Here is a 17003-nt window from a genome sequence, read left to right on the forward strand (position 1 = left end):
TGTTATATGATGATATTACTGTTGATATTAGTAATATGGCAGCACTGACATCCGTACAGTTACCCTTTCACTTCCCTTTAATAGATAAAATATTGATATAATTACCTATCATATCACATTTTATTATATTTTAACTTTGCTGGCTTGAGGAATGACCACTGGAATGACGGCTGTTTATGATATTTTCCCCAATTATTTCATCTTAAACTACAATAAGAACTAACTAAGAAAATCTGATTTCTAACTGACGTCCACACTGTATGTTTCAGGAGGAAAAAAAAAGTCTAACAAGTCTCCAAACCAAGCACTTCTCCATCTTTCCTTCCCTCGTGCGGTGTATGAAGAAGACGCTGTCTATTTGCGCTGAAAGGAGGGTAAACGCGGGTCCTGGCTCTGCCGCTCAGACACCCCTCCTCCAAGAAAGCGCTCCAGCGCTACAAGTGCGTGTAAAATTAATCACCACAATTCTGTTCAAACAATGCAGCCACTGACATGACAATTTCTCCCAGAATGCCATCTTAATCTCCACCCAACACACAAAAATTACAGGAAGAGGGGGGTGAAAAAAAAAAACCATTTAGAAAAATCCCGTGTTTATGCAATTCACTGAATGCCATTTTTTATTGCTGCTTTTTTCCAACAAAGTCATTAGGCACACACCAGTGATACATAAATGTTGCTGTATAGATTCCATTAACTAATTCTGGGTGAATTGTAATTGCCGAGTCTGATCCGTCTCTGTGCCTGGTGCCTTATTAAGACTGCCTGTGGTGGGTGAGGAATGTAATATTGACGTCCGAAGCAGACACAATCTCGGGCCCACGGGCAAAAGGAATATTAAACTGGTACTGTATTCTGCTGTCTATCTAGCCCTCCTCCCTCCTCCGCTCTATCCCCATCCCGTAGCCAGTAATGAGGAAATAACATCTTCATTAGACATCTGTTTAACTGTATTAGAGGATGAGTCCTGGGGGAACCATTGGTCATGCTGAGGAGGGTGGGAGTAAAGGAGGTCTGTTGGACTACAATGTGACGGATGAGATACTGCAGAATAGGAACAAAAGGTCCAGCGATTGAGGCCTTTTAAACAGACAAACTTAAAATTGTCTTCTGCATTTTCATAAATAAATTTAAAAAATAACAGTAATGGGTGTATTCTCTATGGATACTTGGGCTGAAGATTTTATCCAAGAGTAGCAGACGTGAGAGGGAGGGGCATCCTTGCCACCTACAGGAAGAGGTGAGAGCATTACCCAATAAAACAACTCTATTCAGCTGTTTTTTGGATACAAACCCACATCAGTTGTTGCTAAAAACAATTCCCCCACACGTTGCTCCTGACACGACCTCAACAAGACACACACAACCCCACCCCTGTGGAAAAACAACCCACCTGAGCGAGGAGAGAAAGCACCATCGGGACCATATGGTGGAGGTCCTTATAAGGAGCTGGGGATGCAGCACGCGGCAGGGGATGGCACCACGCCCACCCTCCCGTCCACTGAGGTGTCAGCTGTGCCACATGGGCTAGCTCTTGGCAGGGGAGCCTTTCGCAGGTGTGCAGTTTTTCTCTCGAGGGCCGCCGAGGAAAGAGGGAGGCCAGACACGTTTGGTGTGCTTCAACGGGCCTGTTATGTAATCATGTGATCAAACCGAAAAGTGCTGATGACTGAGCAGGGCGAAGTTGGGTTTTTTTCTGCTGTGATGGCTGTCAGCTCGCTAACGTGTCTGCTCACGGTGTCTCGGGATAAGCTGGGGAATGGAGAGAGATTCCTCTCAGGTAGCAGAGATTCAGAGCAGCTTTAGCAGATAAACTATGAAACGAGAGAGCACAAAATACAGAGCTGTCTGGATTATCCCGCTACGAAGGGCGCATTCCTCCAGAGACTCACAGCTGAGGCCTTTAGCATTCCACCAGCCAAATGTTTCTCTCTGTGAACCTCCAAGTGCAATCGATAGTAATTATCATTACATCCACCATCCTCAAAGGCTTGTCAGGCCGTGGTGTGAAAACATAACAAGACATGCAATTCGGCCATCAAACTATATGATCAAGCAAAGAAAACTGTAATTGACAAATCAAAGGGAGGCTAAATTGCTACATTTAAACTTATGCAAGAGAGAGAAGTGGCTTCCAAGCCTATCAACTTACATTCCCCCACATTAAACACGGCAATCTGGCCGACTAATTTAAATTGATACATCAAAGGCTCACAATGTTGGGTATATTCCAGATGAATTTCAAGGTCTTACCATTTATTATTTGAGAGAAACTGACTTCGAGTTCCCGTATTAACTTCAAAATATTTTGCCATCTGAACATAATTTCACAAAGCAATAATTTGTTTGGGAGGGTGAGGGCGGCCTATTTCCCAGCAAATGAAAACCAAAAAAATGAGAAGTAGTTACAAAAAAAACTGTTTAGAAGGGCCAACAAAGGGACAAAAACAACAAATGACATTTAAGAAATTAATTATGTTGGGAGAGGACACAGCACACTCACTACAAGGGCAGAGCAGGTATGAACGGCTGGTCAGTTTTGGCATTTCATCTGAGGGAAAGGCCTGAACAGAGGGTCTCTGCATGGCCGTGGCATGACATTTATGCCAGTATTGTTGACAGGGTTAAATCACACAAATGCCCTGCACGCCAGAACCAAGAAGCAGGTCTCGACCATCCGGGAACCCTCGCCCAGTTCTCTCATCTTTTGCCCTCTCCAGTAACCCCTCAGTACCCTGAGTGTGCCAACTGATCCACAGCCTCATAGCTCATCCCAATCTAGGCCCTGAACAGATAATGACTAAAACCTTTTATGCTTATTTCTCTAAACTGGAAGCGTAGATTATATATTCACACTTAAGAGCTTATATGGTGTAACTGTGCGCTCTGGATGAAGTCCTCACCACTCATCAACCCTAGCTGGCGGTTGTGGGTAAAGGGGGGTTGCAGAGCTTTATAATGACTTTTTACTTGACCATAATCCACAACTGGATCTAAATCCCCCGAGATTATAAACTGGGGCTACGGTTAACATGCAAAATAGGAGCCAAATATCACCAGACTGCATGGATATTTTCGGCCCTCAAAATAACTGTAAATATCTGGCCAAGAACGGAGTCCAATCCTCTAATTGACTGGTAGCTCATCAAAAGCATTAATACCAGGGGAGCAATAGGGATGTGCAGTTAAAGCATAACAAAGAAGTGCAGCGTTTTATTAACCCTCTTTTTATTGTTTTGTCCTTTTTGCCTTGTCCTGGGAACACTGGTGAAAGCTGGCAGCCTTTGGTTCACCTCTCAGGAACAGTAAGACAGGGCAGGGTCTAAGGCTGATGCAGTCTGGGCTTAGGGCCAGTCCCCTGGGTAGCTCTCCCTCTCCAGTCCCTGCCCTACTTCAGCAGGGCTGACCCTGTACCCTGACCTTCTCCAGACCTCCTGCCACATCGCACACACTGGCCAAGCACACAGGAAGCAGGCCCAGCACTGCGCACTTTATAACACACACAATTTCATTTTCACTTGCTGTCCTCCCGCTATCACAGAGTCCTCACAGCCTGCCAAGGTGTACAGCAGGAAGAAATTACATCATATTCAACAATTCCTATTCTGGAAATAGTAACTTAGAAATATACGACATGATTGGAAACAGCCCAGTATGCACAAACTGGGACAAAAAGGTAAAATGTTGACACTAAGCTGCCACTAAAATGCAGTGTGGAAAATGACTAAAATCACCAAAAAGGGTGATGTAAGGCAGTCTGGCTAACCATGCAAGATAAACACACAGACAAAGCAGGAAGGGGTAAAATACTACTTATATGATACGGTCAGCAGCCGGCGAAACTGCAGGGTGGGTAGATGGCAATGCGGGAACCGTAAACTGTGTTTATGACTGAGCGAGGGGAGAGGTAGTTGTAGAGAGGGGAGAGGGAGGAGCGCAGAGAGTGATCCTGTTCCTCTCAGACCCAGGAGGCAAGAAGGGGAGAGATTAGAAATCGTGCCATGTCAGGATTGGGAGCATGCTGGGCAGTGGGGGGGCAGAAGAACAGGGATGTCAGGTTCGGGGGGGTGGAGGGCACAATAATTGGGATATACATACACATACACGCATTCTCACAACGGGTGGCTGATAGGTAAACAGGGAGGGTAAGGTGCTGGGAGGGAGGACGGCGACTGGGTTCTGCTTCTGAATACTGAACAGAGGATCAGAGAGACCACTGCCTGTCAGTCAGGGCCCAAAAATACCACTCTCTGTTCCAGACAGCTTCACGATGCAAAAAGTCAGTAGGGGAATGTTTAAAGACTGCCGCCACTCAAAAATGTCTTCTTATTATTGTTACTTCCCTTGATGTGAGTTACTCACCAGAAGGCTCCTCTGCTGAAGGAGGGAGGCTCTTTGTGCCTTCCTTAAAGTTCTGTTTGAGACTTTAGTACTTCAGTTACTGATACCTATTCGACTGCAGAGTACACCAATGTAATTTTTTATACAATCACTAAAATCCCGGACCAGAACATAATGCATCAAGAAATTCCAGGATTGGGAAAAACACTTTTCATATGCCTACCTGCAGACAGTAATGCAGAAGCCACCACAAGCTGCAGCCCCCAGGAGGCTACTCATCAGGTTAACACTGTGAGCTGGAGAGAGTGAGGGCAGCAGACGCATAGCCATGTGAGCCAGTAGAGTGAAGAGTGGGTATCCTGGAGGATGGGCCACCTAAAGACACAAAAACAAAGACAGGGGCCATTTCACACGTGAACTTTTTACACTTTTGGGAGAATCAGGTGCTCCTTTCTTACATGCAGCATATAGCAGGAGATGCGTTCTTACTGCTATACTAGAGGAAATACTCCGTTTGGTTTGGGAATGGAAGCAGGTTTGATAAAGTGAGTAGGGGGCAAAAACACGTGATTACGCTCACTAGTGTTAAATTCAGTGATCTGCTATTCACACACTGGCACAATCCCAGAGATCTGGCAGGCAAAGCACTGATGTTTAGAAAAAGAGCTGCAGTATGTGTAAAAATAGCTCACAATGTGATGCTATCACAATAGGTTTAACACTATGATGAATGTATCACAATACCTTATACATTAAGAGACAATAATCAATGATATATGCACCTTAACTGTGCAACTTTTAAAAAAAACGAAGACAAATAGAAGAAAAAATGTATTTATTCACTGCAATTTAGTGCCAGTATGCATCACTATGCATTACTTTTACTCCATTTCAGTAATGAAACTGTTTAATTTTTTAGCTCTCTTTTCCCTTTTTAAGTTTCTCCTTCTTCACCTTCTGTTTTCCCTTAATTATGTGATAAGCGCCGGTAGTGACTCCGGTACATCGGGACTGTGTGGAGAGTCCCTACAAATCTTACTTTTAAAAATTCTGATATTTAACACCAGTGTACCATATCTGTAATTCTATCGCACAAGAAAGGGATATGATATATTGCTGTATCAACATTTTATCCTCAGTAGGTAACCACATGCGAATTTTGTGAGGAGTCAGAAACATCCTGCTTGGCTTTACTATGTGCTGTCATATGAGAGCCCTACTCTCTCTTTCTTTCCCCCTTTTCTCACTTCTTTGCCGCGGGCCTCTTCCCAAGGACAGTGCAGCTCCCTCGAGCCCGTGGTATAACACGTGGTGCTCGTCAGCCTCAACCCCCAAACCACCGCAGAGCCGTAGTCATTTTCGCCTGGGAGATCTTGGCAATCGCAGCAATTAGCCACTAAGTCTCTTCCACCCAGATAAGGGCTCAGTCATTAAACACAGACTCATTCCCTGGCACAGATAACACAAAGCATCCAGGCAGTGAGAAGGGGCAGCTCTTCGAATGAACAGAAAGCCGAAAGGTGAGAGTGTGACTGACTCACCAGTTACCTCGAACACAGTAAAGGATCTTTTTGCAGACATGCAAACAGCTTTGCTAAAATTTGAGTGAGGAGCTGGGAATGGAAAAGGCACGTCGCAATAACTCAATGAGCAAAAAGCGAGGCTGTAAATATGAGAGAAAAAGAAAAGCTCCAGCAGCGAGAGTGGTGAACTAAATGGTAGCATCACGCAGGTGGGTAACGTCACCAAAATGAAGAGCGATTAAGAGAAGGACTGTGTGGGCTGACAGCAGTGTACAGACATGCAGCTAAAGGACAGCTGAGCGATAAAGGCCACAGGGAGCAAAGAGAAGGAGAACTCTCAAGCTCTGGGGATCAGAAGAGGGGGGCCAGCAGCCTGGGTCCCAGAGATGGCCTGCAAGGCCCTGGGGAGGCCTGAAAGGCAGACAGGCAGGCCACACGGACTGCAGCACTAACGGCAGGATTACTGGCATAGTGACACCGACACAGCCTCCCTAAAAGGATCACAGCGGCGTAATAAACTTTATTAAATAATAAAACTTATTATAACTGTTAACCCGATTTAGTTCATTCTTCGCGGCTTACACACACACACAAAAAAGAGGGGTGGATATAATAAGCCTTATACCGTACATAAGGCAAAGCCTACAAAAGCCATCGCCTTACCATTGACTTTAATTGGATTTGAAAAACGGGTTGCAAATTATAGCATTCTCTACTTGCAACTTAGTAAAATAAGTGTATAGAAAAGAAGGGGGAAAACCTGTGGACTGAAAGTAAATTAATCTGCTTTCTGCCCATGCTTAATTAAACTTCCTTAATGCTTATAAGAGTTAATGAGTGAATTGATTAAACAATACAGCTAATACTTACCCCCAGCTCACAAGCAGTGGTGATCAGCTCTCCTGTGGAAGAGAATAGGGGAGGAAATTAATGTAAACCCAATAATTATTATTAAGAGACAAGTCTGCTCCCAAAGTTTTCCCAAATCAAATACTTGCACTGGGGTTTTGCATTAATTTGCCAGGATCAAAACCTGCAAATCTTCCCAGTGTGACATTTCCTAAGCGGCACGCTCATTCTCTTCATCTTTCACTTCTCCCCCGATGCCTCCCTCCCTTCTCCGGCACATACACACAGATATAAACACACGCGCGTACACACAAACCATTAGACTCCCCCTCCAATGCTCTGTCACACAAAGACACACATATGCAGATCTGAGAATAATGCTCCCAGTCCCATCCTCCCCATGCATTAGGGTCCTTTCCTTTCCTCTTTCTTCTGCTGCTCTACGTGCCTCTCTCCTGCTCCCACACTCCTAATGTCTCAATGTCTCGTTTAGTCCGTTGGGCACAAACAGAAAGGCTACGCCGGTGACAGTCACAGAATGAAGTAAGCTGTAAAAATAAAAGCCGGCTGCACAATTTTTTGACAAGCTCTGTGTGAGGTGCAGCACAAAGTGAAAAGAAAACCCCTAAAAGCTTTTTGAGGGAGCTTTAATGTATCTGGGCACAAACCCATTTGTGCCAGAATACACCCAGAGCATTTCAAATTATACTGATTTCTCACCCAATGTTTGCATCTCCCACTCATGAAAATTGAAATTTGGTTCAGATTAAATGACATTGATAAATGTTTAGGTTCAGGACAGCCCCCTCTACTGGTACCAGATGGGTAGTCCCTTCCTCCGTCAAACACATCCAATGAAACGGTGGCCTTGTTTCTCGCAGACGCTATCACTTTTACAAGCTATGTCGAATCTGTAAGACACTACACGCGATTCCATTAAATCACATTAAGGTAAATTAATTTATATTGCTCTCCGGTGTTCACTGGTTTTCAAACATATAGCACGTAAGAAAGAAGAAAAGAATACAGCTGTTTCAATCTGAGCAGGTGTTGGTGCCGTTACATATATTTAAAAACAAACAAACAAACAAACAAACATCTGCACAGTAGGGACATGAGCAGTGATGCAGTAACAACCTTTACAAAACAGAAGGGCTGGATTTCAGATGGCACTGGTTTCCTCTCATATTTTGCAACCTTGCTGATACAGTGAATTACGATGCCTAAATTTCTGCCACATGAGGAGCCCTAACTCTTATCAGTCTAATGGACCATGAAGTCAGAACTCCTCCACCTGCACAGCTTAAATGTTTTCACAGCTCCATTTCACCTGGCATGAGCCGCCAGCTACCTGCCATCATTTAACATCACACTTTCTCATCCTTCATCGGCTTCTCAATTTCACTCATTTTCCCCTTAGAAGTGGCACACTTTTACACCATTCAACGCTGAAACTCAAACTAATACCAAGCCAAAACATCCATCTCAGTGCAACAGAGATGCAGTTCTGCAGCCCCAATACTAAAAAGGGAAAATATTGACTCAACGGGGTAGCAGCACGGGTGCCAAGAGTCTTTGTGATTGTGGAGCATGGGCACCCACACCAGTCTTCCCATAATCCCCATCATTTCCACACTCCACATTCCTAGACAACAGCGTACCCGCGGGGCTGCGCTCAAGCCTCTCCAGGGCACATCACACCTAAAGAGATTAGGACACAGAGACGGAGACCTGGAGAATTCGGAAGGGTGTTCAGCTGGCACTATCAGAGCGGGCATCCTGCACCGTCCCTAAACACTGTGGAGAAGGGGCTGGCCATTTTTTCAAAGGCCCTGTTCGCTAGACAGCAGCACAACCAGCAGGGCTACTCAGCACTCCAATTGCCCGCTCTCGCTTCATCTCTCCTCGCTTATATCTGGCCGAGCTTTTCTTATGCTTTCATTCTGCAAAAATGCATTCCCTTCTGCAGCTCGCACGCCAAACCAGTAAAAACCTAACAAGCAGAGCCTTCATGCCCTCAAGTCCATAATTTACAAGTTTGTAACCTTGGTATCACTTCTAAACACTGTTTGTAATTGTTCAAGGCACTCCTTCATAAACTGCATTACAAGAATGTTGGGAAAACACATCGGAAGGTACTGAGTGGAATACATTCAAGTCCACAGTAAGCCGTGTTAAATGTAAATTAGTTTTATGCATGCACACAAAATATTGAATTTAAACAAGCAAGGACAATTATTTGTAGTGACTGGCTGTCAACAGTGCTTTGTCAGCAATTATGGTGTCTGTATTACCCAACATGGTGGCACAGTCAGAAAAATCTAAAAATGCATAAAATGTGGAGGAAAAGTGCAACTAGGTGTGAGTCAAACATGGAATGCACAAACGCCTAACAAACAAAAGATTGCTGGTTTGGTCTGGCGAGAGACACAAATACCTTTTAGGATTGTATCAGGAAGGGCATCCGTTGTTAAAAAATAAATAAATAAATAAATATGTCACAAAACAAAATAAAAATGTTAACAATTCTGAAACAATTAATATGCTTTTATTTGATTTTTTTTTTAATTGCAATTTCATCTTACAGTAACATTATACCCATGTGCAGCAGGTAACACTGGGTCAAAGCATCTTTTTATAGTCACGATTAAGTCATTAAGCATGTGGTTAAAAAGATTTCTGCTATTCATTCACTCTTAATAAAAATAGGAGTGAACCAAACTGTGACTTTGGAGAACTGTTATACCTCTACAGACTTCAACGAAATCCAAATAAGTTATGTTATAGAACTACAAGTAAAACTGGATTACAACTAAAAACGCTATCTATATTTGCGTTACATCTGAGTTTAAAGAACAGAAAAGCATAAACTACATTAAACTACATCATCCCAAATAGGTCAGGAAATTGTTCTTTACAGCACCACCAATTTACGTCAAGATAATTTACGTCAAGATATTTTAAAAGAATAAGAAAGAAAACAACGAAATAAATACAGATAGTCGTGTATATTTTTGCATTATTTGTTAATTACACTGACTGAATATTATGAAAGAATGCCTTTTGTCTTTACCAGCCAGCGTTGATTCCAAAATCAGCCTTAAACACTGCAAGTAAAAAAGGTATTACTATCTTAGTTAAAGGTTTTCATATTTACCGCGGACGATTTAAAAACATGAATGAAAGAATGATTCTTTCAATTCATATATGTGTATCTCAAAGTCTGGCATGTGTTTTTTTTACGTTGTCACGTCGACAAATATCGCTTTACTTGCACTTGCAGCACCACGGACAGCACCAGTCAAGCTACAAAGCTACAGCGGCTTAATCAACGAGGTGCAATATGATTGGCTCCCGGCAACACAACAAAGCCACGTGACCAAATGAGCGTTAGCTAGCCTGCTAGCACCAACCTGAGTCTCCACCGGGGACCGTCCTCTGCACACAGGGCACATACAGAGCGGCGACACAAGCGACCACGGTGCCTGTCAGTATCCAGCTTGCTCTGTGCTCCGCGGACATTTTGTTTCTTTCAGGGGAAATACGGACGATTTCCACTGAAATGCCTCTTAACTAGCGAGCTAACGTTAGCGTCCATGTATTCCAGACCCTTCGGGGTATAAATAAAACTTTGAGCTACGTTTAAAACGATGTTGGGTTGAGCTGAAGTAAATTTAATTTAGTTCCAAGTAAAACCTTTGCATAGTCTTCAGCACACTTGCAGAAGAGTGTGCTGAGTTAGGTCCTCCCTGCCCGCGGAAAGTAGCAGCCACATTCACGCCGACTGGCTAACCTCGCGATATTACCGGACACGCTTTCCTCATAAGTTGTATTACTTATTGAATTGCTGTTTCTTGCTTTGTAGACGGAAACAAAAACGAGCGTTTCAAATGAGGACGGCCAGTGTTTTATCTCGGACGTGTTGGCCAAGCAACATGATTATGACTACTTCCTGGTTCACTCAATGTCATTCAGGAGTGTGCATCAGTCTTCTTTCCTCACTTGTATTTATAGAGCTGAACGGGGAGGGTTGGGTCTGCATCTTTACGCGTTACGTTTATTTTTCTGTCAAAATTAGTGTAAACAATGAAAGCCTTTCCTTTTTGCGCTTTACTCATTAATTTTAAAACATACCCAAGTTTTCAGGTTTTCTTCCAAGTATAATATTGTGTGCTAAAATGTACAGAAATTGAAATAACTCTAAATCTGACTAATTTGTAAACTGAAACTACATATGCCAAGGAAAAGTATGTGTTGAAGTCTAAAGGCTCAAACCAGCTACTTAAAGGGACTAGTTTGTGATTACTATTCATTGCCAGGCACCATTTTGAAGGACCAACATGCAAATATGCATTTTCTAATGCATATGATTTCTCAGTGCATTTCAAGAGCTTTAGTTGAGAGGGCCTGCTGAGAATCTCAACTCAAACATAGCCTGCCTTCTCTCATTTGGAGGGGTTGTTTTAAGCCTTACAGTGAAAATGGCATTATTACTGGATTAAAACATTATTATATTAAAGCTGTTACAGTACCTGCTTCAAATGCACAATTACGTGCACAGTAAAGCACTAGATTATGCCAGAAACAAGATACACGAATTTGTAAATGTATCACAAGTGTCCATATTTCACAGGTTGAGAGGTGACTGTAATAAAGAAATTGCCCTATTGAACTGATAATAATCCCAGCCCACCATAAATGACTCTGATCCTTCAGTAAATTGAGCCCTTGGTGAGGTGGAGTGGTGTCAGCACCTAACCAACTCTCAGATGGCTCTCTAATCCTCCCGTCCCTCTCACCACCACCCTCACCGTCTAATCAGTCTTGAACACACACATAACACTCACACCCATCTGACACACACAAACCAAAGTACTCACCCTTCCTCATACTGGGGCTCAGCCATCTCTTCAGTGTGATGTCACTGCTAATCCAAGCTTGGTTATCCACTGGGGTGCAGTGCTGGCAAGAGGGATGTGGGGAGGAGATGGGATGAATTTGTGGTGGTGGATGGCGGGGGGTGAGGGGTAATCAGGCACGTCATAAAGACTTCTCTCTAAAACCATCACTTTCATTACCCCCTACCACATAGAAAGTTAGTCTTGTACCCAAACTGTACAACATATGCACAAATGCTCATTGGAGCGCCAATATGGACACATTTTAGCTCTGATATTTGAGATAAAACACAACTGTAGACATATTCGCAGCCATGTAGCTCATATTCGGGGCACAGAGAAATCATTAGAGAGCCAGCTGGATTAAGACCACCCCCCTCCCCCCTTCTATCCCATGCATTCACAAAATAAACGCAGGGCCTTTATATTGACAGCTTGTCCAAAGAGAGGAATTACCCACATGGTTGAGGACCTCGTTCCATATGGCGGCAGGCTATTAACAAACATTAGTTGACTGTAATAGCAGCAGTATTAAATTCATTATCTTTTTCAGATTGTATGTGAGGTGTGTGATTTTGTATGCGTGTGTGTGTGTTTGTGTGGAGTGCCCACACTGTGTGCCAGCGTGTGTGATTAGAGAGTTCTAATGTTCCAGCTCTGGGGATTTGTAGCATAAGATAAGAAAGGGCATTAACGGTGAATTGTGACGGTCCAGTGGAGCAAAACTGTTGTTTAAAATGTGCGTATGCTTTCTTTGCCGAGTCCTTTTTACATGAACAATTTGCATTTTGTCTCAGATTTTTGTTGCTGATTTTTTTTTTAACTCAATGCCTTACATACAGAAAAAGAGCAGCCATGCGTGAGAAAGTGGCTGAGTGCAATTCCATCTATTTGATTTTGTATTTTCCTCACTTAACCTACCACATATCTGTTTTAATCTTACCTTAAGCATCCTTGAAATGAGGTGTAATCCAGTTAAGCCCCTTTGAATCTGCTTCACAGCCATATTACACCCATTCGTTGACTCCTAAACATTCTCGCTGCTAAACAGCTGCACATTGGCGGTGTCCACGAGCCAAAATGTACATTGTGTTGACGCTGAAAGATTAAAACTCTGCAGTATTTGCACTTGCAAAAAGAGCAGCCATGTTTACTCAACCTTCTCTCACTTACAATCAATGAGCAGCATGCAGACAGGGTGAGAAATAACTGGATAGGATGCACTTTTCATAACATTGGCTCTGTGGGCCACTGCAGTGCATATGAAATAAAACAATCAAGATGCATTTGATGTGCGCACTCTCAGCTTTAATTGAGGGGGTGGAACAGTTTTATACACAGCCCTACCACCTCCTCCCCCTTTGTCAAAGTCTCAGATGCAATTGGACAAATTAACATAATCATAAATAAAATGCTAAATTTTAATACGTTGTCAAGAATCCTTGGCATGCTGTGCCGATTGGCTGAAGCCTGGAACCAACAGACATTAACCGGGGGAGCGGATCTCTTGTTGTTGTTTCTGGGTTTTTCTGACTTATTTGTCTTCATTCAGATGCATGCTGTTAATATATCAGCCCATGGATATCAGTGTACACTGATCACCATAAAAGTGTATAACATGTAATCACAGTACATAGTGCCAAACTACTTTTCACATCAATGAAAAACAGTCTCACTTTTTTGTCCAATAAAAAAACAGGTTACCGCGTGTTTGGTCACATCACTCTGGGAATATCATTTGGAATCGTAACGAGGTAATTTTATGTTTTATGTGTCTGTTCATGTTTTGTGCGTTTTTAAAAAATTTGGTTAATAAAGTTAAATCATTCTTGAATTTGTAAATCAGGTCTCTGTGTAGGTTCACTGTGTCCTTTCATTTAAAACTGCCTCTCTTTTGCTCCACAAAGCCTGGCCCAAATACTAGTCAAAAGACAAAGCTGCGAGAAACAACAAGCATTAACGCTGTGCTCTTTTGCAAGTGGAAAAAACACGACCGTTCCCTGTAAAATGTACATGTAGCGAGGCCTTGAACCACAGAATAGGTCTTCAGAGAGATTAATTCTCCTCTGTGATCCAGTTCTCATTACAACAAGCAGGGGACTCAAACACACATAATAACAGGGCTGACTGCTGTTCCTTTGTAACATGTGGCTACTTAAATGATCCTAAATAAGATAGATGACAAGGATAAAGCAAATCATAATCGGCATTTTGCACAATGGAACATAATAGTCTGCGGAGAACAAGGGACAACATACAGAGCTCCTGTTTTCATCGCCTGGAGCAGCACACCTAGTCGAGAGCAATTAAAATGAGAGGATTCAATTTTGTCAAACACCAGGAACCTGAGATAAATCTTGTATCTCATTTTCCAGCGTGAGGACACTCCCTCGTGTCGGTGCTATCATGTTTGTTATGGTATTTTTAAGAAACAGCTGGCTGCCGACAGACTTGGTAAAACAACCCCACCCCTCCCACCCTTTCCCCAAATCATGCTAATCCCAATCATTTCAGTGTGAGACGCAGGGGTGAGGAGACGTTAGAGTCGGGTGAGGCCGTGAATAAAAGATGGTCTTAGACTGAAAATTTAGACAGAGCAGAAGGGGGAGGAGGGAGAGAGCAAGGCGGCACGTCACTGCATGGTTTCCATGTGGGAGCAATCCACTTACTTGAACTGATAAAGATTTAATTAACACAAGACTCTGCAATTACTCCATAATTAAAGTAATTTGTCCTCTTGTTTGGATGAGTAGGCAAGACGCCGCATGTGCCCGTGTAAGAGCAGACGAGAGAGAAAAAAAAGGGGGGGCGTGAGGTGCTCAGAGAGGCAAAGTATACCCCCACTTTAGTGTTTGAATTTAATGCTTGATTTTCCAAACCTATTTTTCCCCACATATGTTCTAATGAAATATTTGTATCGGCTTCTCTTTAGCCCTGTGTTTATTTGCCTTTTATTTGACAACTCATTTGTTATTCATTGAGAAAGTAATAAGCTGAGTAGGCTGAGTACAAAGTATCATCAAGAGCCACATGAAATAGTAAATAGGCCTGATATAATCATAATCCTCTTCAAACTGCACTGCATACAGCTTTGAATTGTGTAGTGCTACAGAGCTGGCTGCAAGCTAAAGGAGAAAAATGCACACGCACACACACAAAAAAAGTGGGATGGTTTTGTTTGACAATTCAAATTGCATGACTCAGAAGTGAGAGGAGAGTCCTGTGTGAGGTGTTTGACCTTGGGCCTGGATAACAAAGGCTGGACCTGACTTAAAGTAAGACATGCAGGTGTTTGATTGAAGCAACAATTAGTGACTAATCACTCGAGACAGAAATAGTGAGGAATTAGCAGCACAGTCCAATATGTGGCACTGTGCTGTGGCAGTCCAATTTGCCAGAAGATTAAAAAGAAAAAAGACCTGCCAAGTTTACTATTAAAAAACCAGGGAGACAAATGTGTCTTGTGTTAGCTTCTGAGGGTTGTATGTGCTGTTACTTAATTTACACGAGGGGAAGAGCACTATCTCTTATTTACAGATGATGATCTGCATATAATTTGCCTCAGTTGCACGCTGGGTAATTGAGGTAAATATCACAGCATTCAACTTGCCAGCTAAGGTATCCCGCTGATAGCTTGGCGTACAGCCCGCAGCCACCTGTGGCATTTCACATGTTAGGTGAAATCACAGGGCAGACAGACAAAAAGAAAAAGAAAAACATAAGGCAACTAAGGCACAACTCTGAATACAACCTTCTGATGTGTAACAGCTGGATGATTGACAGCTGTTGTTGACTTTAATCCAATAACCTATATATTGCTGGCTGTTGTCAGAGGGGGGAAAAAATCCCATCTAAATATCTGAGGAAGTGGCACAATCACTGTTTAAAAGTTTCAGTGGGTTTTGTTTTTTTTTGAAGGCTGCATGCACTTACAACTGATTGCCCCCCCCGCCACATTTTGAAGCCGGGCCTTGAAAACAGTTTGGATTTCATTACTATCACTATGTGCAGGGGTGCGCCTACCCAGAAGAGTTATCCAGATGTACAGCATATACTTTTTCAATGAGAAATAACTGCCATAACCCTATACCTATATAGTTTGCAGCTCACTGCTCTCAGCTATCAAATTAAAACTACTGGAATGTTTACATACTTTAGTTAGTAAGACTGAATTTCTTTTTGCCATTGCCCACCCAAAAACTCTCTTAATATTCTAAAAGACACCACCAATATATCATTACATCATTACAGCACAGGATAATCAATATTCTTCTAAAGCATCTAAATTTTCCTGTTTGGAAAATTCACTCAGCAGGAGCACACTTGCAAGCCATCATTGTCAATAAACCACCTTGTTTTAGGCAAATATGACAGCTTTGTGCTCTCTGATTGTTCAGTCACCAAACAAAAGGAACTTTTTAGTACAATTGTAATACGACTCCCACTGAACTGCAAAATGGTCCCATAAAAGTGAAAAAACTATGCTAGAAGTGAAAAAAAAGGGGGGGATGACAGGAGGATCATGGTTTGTGTAAATTCTCAGCATTAGTGCAGGACGTGCACCTCATTTCTTACTCATGAAACTGAGAGAAGGAAAAAAAAAAAAAAGTATCATCCTGCTTTATTTGCATAACCCAGCCCTGCTTAGGGGCAGGGGGACCCACCAAGTGATCTCAAAATTAGCATGCTGTCACCTTCAGTGTCTCTTCTGTCATTAAGAAAAACAGGCAAGTGTGCAGACATATGAACCTATTTCACATCTACTGCAGAAATGTTAATTAGGAAGCACGGCATCCCACAGCTCCGTTCCTCTCCCTGTGCCAGAATGACATGTTATGCATTTAAATCCTTTTCATGCGTCCTTATTATAGAGAGGATGAAGTCATATGCGAATGATGGAAAATATCATCATGGTACAATATTTTTGCATGTACACTAAAAAAAACCCCCTAAAAGCTAAATATTGCACACAACTATGCACTCCTTATACATCACGCCAGGATTTAGATGGGGATAAAAGACTATTATAATTAATTTGACTGCATAAGCAAAAACATATGGTATGTAATAGATTAATCGGTTCAAACTAAATATATAGACTTCTCTGATAGCCTAATTGGAGGATTTTAGTCCTCACTGGCATGCCAATTTAAATAATTCAATTTCTGATGTTTCATATGTATTTTTGATGCATTTATATTTAGTGTTTTTCATAACCAACATCAAACTTTTATTTATTTGCTGTGTTTTCAAGCTATTTTATCCCGCAGGCTCAGTAGCTTGAGAGGCATAATGCCAAAGGCACTATTGTTGAGGAAACAGTGCCCTCCTGTGGCTTCATAGGGAAACTGCATACTTAAAAAAAAACTACTGAAAACAAGGGGCTACACTC

At 42.4% G+C, this 17003-nt stretch overlaps 1 protein-coding gene across 8 annotated transcripts in view; it reads right to left on the reverse strand.

Annotated features, from left to right (window-relative positions):
• tmem260 (transmembrane protein 260) overlaps positions 1-10671 on the reverse strand; it is a 31253-nt gene extending 20582 nt beyond the window's left edge. For 6 of the 8 annotated variants that reach the window (XM_025901095.1, XM_005476967.4, XM_025901094.1 and 3 more), the window contains exons 1-3: positions 10127-10668; positions 6735-6766; positions 4565-4716 (exon numbers count right to left, since the gene is read on the reverse strand). In XM_025901095.1, coding sequence (XP_025756880.1) covers positions 4565-4716; positions 6735-6766; positions 10127-10235 — 293 coding nt within the window. In that variant the 5' untranslated portion in view covers positions 10236-10668. Of the gene's footprint in view, positions 1-1393; positions 1815-4564; positions 4717-6734; positions 6767-10126 lie in introns of those variants that run through there. The other 2 variants (XM_013276302.3, XM_025901096.1) reach the window with 2 other exon arrangements.
• Between the last annotated feature and the right edge of the window lie 6332 nt (positions 10672-17003).

The sequence above is a fragment of the Oreochromis niloticus genome, linkage group LG19 (genome assembly GCF_001858045.2).
Source record: "Oreochromis niloticus isolate F11D_XX linkage group LG19, O_niloticus_UMD_NMBU, whole genome shotgun sequence".
In the NCBI taxonomy this organism is placed as follows: domain Eukaryota; kingdom Metazoa; phylum Chordata; class Actinopteri; order Cichliformes; family Cichlidae; genus Oreochromis; species Oreochromis niloticus.